Source organism: Nerophis ophidion, linkage group LG21 (assembly GCF_033978795.1).
Source record: "Nerophis ophidion isolate RoL-2023_Sa linkage group LG21, RoL_Noph_v1.0, whole genome shotgun sequence".
Taxonomy (NCBI): domain Eukaryota; kingdom Metazoa; phylum Chordata; class Actinopteri; order Syngnathiformes; family Syngnathidae; genus Nerophis; species Nerophis ophidion.
Genome location: NC_084631.1, coordinates 9,155,175 through 9,161,174, shown reverse-complemented (window position 1 = coordinate 9,161,174; position 6,000 = coordinate 9,155,175). Strand labels below are relative to the sequence as shown.

Sequence of the window (6,000 nt, the reverse complement as noted above, 5' to 3'; positions counted from 1 at the left end):
GTGCGTCTTACTCTACTACATATTTTACAACTACATTTTACCTGATTATATATTTTACTATTACTAGTACATCTAACTTTATTGCATATTTTACCACTATTACTACATTTTACCCTATCATTTTTCTCCTACTACCTATTTTACTACTACAAATACATCTTAATCAACTACATATTTTACGACTACGACATCTTACTTCACTAAAAGCCATATAAAAAGTATTACACCATGCTACACGTTTTACTTCCACTAGTATATTTTACTCTACTACATATTTTACGACTAATACTACTACTCCTACATCTTACTCTAGTAAATATTTTACGACTAATGCTACTACTCCTACATCTTACTCTACTACACATTTTACTTCCACCAGTATATTTTACTCTGCTAGATATTTTACGACTAATAAAAATACTCCTACATCTTACTCTACTACATATTTTACGAATAATGCTACTACTCCTACATCGTACTCTACTACAAATTTTACTACCAACACTACTACTCCTACATCTTACTCTACTACATATTTTACTACCACCACTCATACATTTTACCCTACTATATTTTTACTATTACATCTTTAATACATATTTTACTACTAATACTACTATTAGTATATTTTACTCCACTATATATTTTACTACTACTCATACATCTTACTCTACTACATATTTTACCACTAATACTACAACAAGTATATTTTACTGTACTACATATTTTACTACTAATACAAGTGCGTCTTACTCTACTACATATTTTACGACTACATTTTACCTGACTATATATTTTACTACCACTAGTACATCTAATTTTATTGCATATTTTACTTCTATTAATACATTTTACCCTATCATATTTTTCTCCTACTACCTATTTTACTACTACAAATACTTCTTAATCAACTACATATTTTACGACTACGACATCTTACTTCACTAAAAGTACTATTAAGAGTATTACACCATGCTACACATTTTACTACTACTCTTACATTTTACTCTACTACATATTTTACTACTACATCTTACTTTACTTCGTATTTTACTATTACTCCTACATCTTACTCTACTACATATTTTACCACTAATACTATGAGCACATCTTACTCTACTATGTTTTTTACTACTCCATTTTACCCCACTATATATTTTACCACTACTAGTACATTTAACTTTATTGCATATTTTACTACATTTTACCCTATCGTATTTTTCTACTACTACAAATACATCTCAATAAATTACATATTTTATGACCACGACATCGTACTCCACTACATGACCTACAGCTACAATTACTACATGTTACACCACAACTACTCGACTACATGTTTAAGTGCAACAATTACCACGTTTCGCAGGCACGTGTACTACCTGGTACAGTAGTACTTGTACTAGGTGCGTGTAGTATGTAGAGGTGTATAATCCTTCATGACGTCATCTTCATCATCACTCACATGTTTGAGTTCAAATAGGACCTTCCTGTTCAGCTCGACGCGCTTCCTGTTGGTGTACTTGATGGCCACGATGTTCCCCTGCAACAACATACAAGTACAGTATTGCAATATCAGTAGACCGCTACTGCAGTAACTCCGCCCTCTGGTGGTTGATCATTGTAGCGTACTCAAGGATGCATAAAGGCCTACTGAAACCCACTACTACCGACCACGCAGTCTGATAGTTTATATATCAATGATGAAATATTAACATTGCAATTTCCCGCGGAGTTTCCTGTTGAAAATGTCGCGGAATGATGTTATTGGTTGGAGGGGACATTTTAGCCAGCACCACTTGCGGCTAAAAGTGCTCTTTTCATCGCGCAATTACACAGTATTCTGGACATCTGTGTTGCGGAATCTTTTACAATTTGTTCAATTAATAATGGAGAAGTCAAAGTAGAAAGATGGAGGTGGGAAGCTTTAGCCTTTAGCCACACAAACACACGGTGTTTCCTTGTTTAAAATTCCCGGAGGTGAAGCTTTACTATGGATCAGAGCGGTCAAGCGAACATGGATCACGACTACTGGTCGACCGGAAGTTTTCGGTGAGAAAACTGTGGTAATAAGTCGCCTCTTACCGGAGATCAGCGGCGCTTCTGTCGTTCTGAGCTGCCGTGACTAATTCCCTCAGAGACTGGCGTCAAAACACCTGTGGACACACCCCTCCGACTATCAGGTACTATTAAACTCACTAAAACACTAGCAACACAATAAAAAGTTAAGGGATTTCCCAGAATTATCCTAGTAAATTTGTCTAAAAACATCTGAATCGCTCCCAACTTTATTTATTCATTTTTTATAGTCCTTCGCTATCAATTTCCTCATCCACGAATCTTTCATCCTCGCTTAAATTAATGGGGAAATTGTCGCTTTCTCAGTCCGAATAGCTCTTGCTGCTGGAGGCTCCCATTAAAAACAATGTGAGGATGTGAGGAGGCCTCACACCGGTGATGTCATCATCCGCTACTTCCGGTAAAGGCAGGGCTTTTTTATTAGCGACCAAAAGTTGCGAACTTTATCGTCGATGTTCTCTACTAAATCCATCCATCCATCCATCCATTTTCTACCGCTTATTCCCTTTTAGGGTCGCGGGGGGCGCTGGCGCCTATCTCAGCTACAATCGGGCGGAAGGCGGGGTACACCCTGGACAAGTCGCCATCTCATCGCAGGGCCAACACAGATAGACAGACAACATTCACACTCACATTCACACACTAGGGACCATTTTTTAGTGTCGCCAATCAACCTATCCCCAGGTGCATGTCTTTGGAGGTGGGAAGAAGCCGGAGTACCCGGAGGGAACCCACGCATTCACGGGGAGAACATGCAAACTCCACACAGAAAGATCCCGAGCCTGGATTTGAACCCAAGACTGCAGGACCTTCGTATTGTGAGGCAGACGCACTAACCCCTCTGCCACCGTGAAGCCCTCTCTACTAAATCCTTTCAGCAAAAATATGGCAATATTGCAAAATGATCAAGTATGACACATAGAATGGACCTGCTATCCCCGTTTAAATAAGAAAATCTCATTTCAGTAGGCCTTTAAGTTGCTATATAGACATTTTTTTCACAGGCGAAATCCTGCTTACCTTGTAGTATCCAGTCTTTGCAAAAACCTGCACGTGTCCGTCAGTCGTCATCAGGGAGCCGTAGTTCGAGCCCCTCTGTGGACAAACACAGCGTGGTCACGTGACGCCACCGTGTGACGTGGCCACGGAGACAAGGTGCACAGACCAGAGACAATGTGACCCTGCTACCGCTTCGGAGCACTTTTTCCAGGTTGCTCATGTTGATGTCGTCCCAGGAAATCCTCCAGAGCTGAGCCACCAACTCCTTCTCCAGCTTCATCTTCCTGCAGCAGGAACCCACAACACAACAGTGCCTTATCCACTTGCTCCACTCGGGGGCGACGCAGCACCTTTGGTGCCAGAGAAAATAAGGCCAACTCCGTCTTCATAGTTGGGACGAAACATGGCGCCCTGGAGCCTCTTGAGGGACTTAACCAGATGATCTCCGAAACGATTGGTCAAAAGCCTCTAACGTGACTACAGGGGGCAATGTTTGGTTCCAACTTTGAAATCGTGCTGGCCATAGTACGGCTCTGTTTAGTGCCGTCTCGTAAGAGGGACAGCTGAAGTAGATGAGTCGACTAAGTCGAAGCCTTCCATAAGGTCTAATGGCAAAATGTATATTTTAGTCATCTCTTGTCTAAACCATGATTTTAGCCTAAATGATTGTGTAGTGCTTCTTCTCCTTAGCTGCCTGTGTCTGGGTTTTGTCAGGGTCAGGGTTTATGGCCTTGGTGCGTTCTTGGACCCCATTGGAAATGTCTCCAAACCCCCGCCTTTCCCACATTTCCCAAAGCAGATATAATCATCTTGAAGTCGTATTTGTCTCTCTCACCCTATCTCCCTTCTTCTTCCTCTTATGTAAGCTAATTTTACTTGAGATCTCAAATAAGTAATTCAAAAGATGTTTTTTCTCTGGACATTTATTCATTGGAAAGGGACAATTCCAGAACAATTGTCTCACCTGTAGATGAAGATGGCAACAGTGAGGCTCATGGTGAGGATGAAGACGACCACAATGGAGACCATCTGGTGGATGGTGATTGTCTCTGTCGAATCAAATATCACGTTAGGAGACACAGCAACGTGTCAGCGTGTGGAGATGATTGATGCATTACTGGTCAGGCAAACAGGGTTGTCGTTCTTGAAGCCGCACACGGGAACGTCAGGGGGACAAACTCCACCCAGCCAGTGTAGCGACGTTCCCGGAATGGCAGTCAGCTGCTCCTCCAGACTGTTATACACTAGAACCATCTGGAAAGAACAACAATCACTGAAAGTGGATGTGCGTGCGTGCGTGCGTGTATGTGTGTGTGTGTGTGTGTGTACCTGGAAAGCACTGTTGTTTGTGTCTATCATGTCCCACAGAGCAAAGTCAGTCTCCCTGTCTCCATTTTCGTCCAGCTGTAATGTTCCAGTCACACCTGAGGACATAAAGATCATGTGTGTTCATCTTGCCGTTCAACTCCTTCACCAAAAGCATCGACAACAATGACATAGACAACCAAAATATCAACAATAACATCAGCAACCAAAGTATCAACAGTAACATTAACAACCAAAGTATCAATAATAACGGGCTTCACAGTGGCAGAGGGGTTAGTGCGTCTGCCTCACAATACGAAGGTCCTGCAGTCCTGGGTTCAATTCCAGGCTCAGGATCTTTCTGTGTGGAGTTTGCATGTTCTCCCTGTGAATGCGTGGGTTCCCTCCGGGCACTCTGCCTTCATCCCACCTCCAAAAACATGCACCTGGGGATAGGTTGATTGGCAACACTAAATTGGCCCTAGTGTGTGAATGTGAGTGTGAATGTTGTCTGTCTATCTGTGTTGGCCCTGCGATGAGGTGGCGACTTGTCCAGGGTGTACCCCGCCTTCTGCCCGTTTGTAGCTGAGATAGGCGCCAGCGCCCCCCGCGACCCCGAAAGGGAATAAGCGGTAGGAAATGGATGGATGGATGGTATCAATAATAACATCAACATTGAAATGATCGACAACAATAACATCAATAAAGAGAACAATAACAGTAAAAATAACAATAATACTTACACCAACAATAACAACATCAACATTAAAAAACACTTTGAGGTCAATGTCCTGGAAAAATATATCGCTCTTGAATCAACATTAACGATTAATGTTAATTAAAAACTAAACGCGGGATATAAATAATAATGGAAGTATAATTGTTTGTATATATAGTATATAATTGGACGCAAAAGTTTAATACATGTGCAAGGATATTTCACATGCCTTTACTGTGTATATAATTGAACTACGTTCATGTTGTGTATAATATGTATTCATAATATGTTGTGCAAAGGAAATTTCATAATTTTCGGAAGTTTATTTTGTACTTGACATTGTTTTTAGGATAAGTGTTCAACTTCAGCCTAAACTCTTTCGGTCTGCAACATTTTAATTTTCAATCAATGAATGTACAACTGTTTGCTTATTTTGTTGACCATTGACCGAAAAACAATAAACTAAAATATTATAAATACAACAACATTAAAGATGATAACATTAAATATAATAACATTAACTATAAGACCAACAACATTGAATACAACAACATTGAATACAACAAAAACATTGACAATATTATATACAACAACATTAACAATAACGTAAACACAAACATTAGATGTCAATAATAACAATGACATTAACTATAACAACACTAACAATGACAACCATCAACAATATTAAGTATAACAGTAACAACATACTTAACAATAACATCAACACCACTAACAATGACAATAATAACAACATCACATATGACAACACTAACAATGAGACAACCATCGACAATTTTAAATAGAACAACAATAACAACATACTTAACAATAACAACATCAACACCATTAAGTATGACAATAATAACAACATTACATATGACAACAACACTAACAATGAC

At 39.7% G+C, this 6,000-nt stretch overlaps 1 protein-coding gene across 1 annotated transcript in view; it reads right to left on the bottom strand.

Moving 5' to 3' along the window:
• The window catches only part of npr1b (natriuretic peptide receptor 1b), a 69,151-nt gene that overhangs the window by 18,694 nt on the left and 44,457 nt on the right, over positions 1–6,000 (bottom strand). The window contains exons 6-11 of the mRNA XM_061881797.1: positions 4,408–4,502; positions 4,197–4,332; positions 4,043–4,127; positions 3,245–3,362; positions 3,100–3,174; positions 1,466–1,543 (exon numbers count right to left, since the gene is read on the bottom strand). Coding sequence (XP_061737781.1) covers positions 1,466–1,543; positions 3,100–3,174; positions 3,245–3,362; positions 4,043–4,127; positions 4,197–4,332; positions 4,408–4,502 — 587 coding nt within the window. The remainder of the gene's footprint in view (positions 1–1,465; positions 1,544–3,099; positions 3,175–3,244; positions 3,363–4,042; positions 4,128–4,196; positions 4,333–4,407; positions 4,503–6,000) is intronic.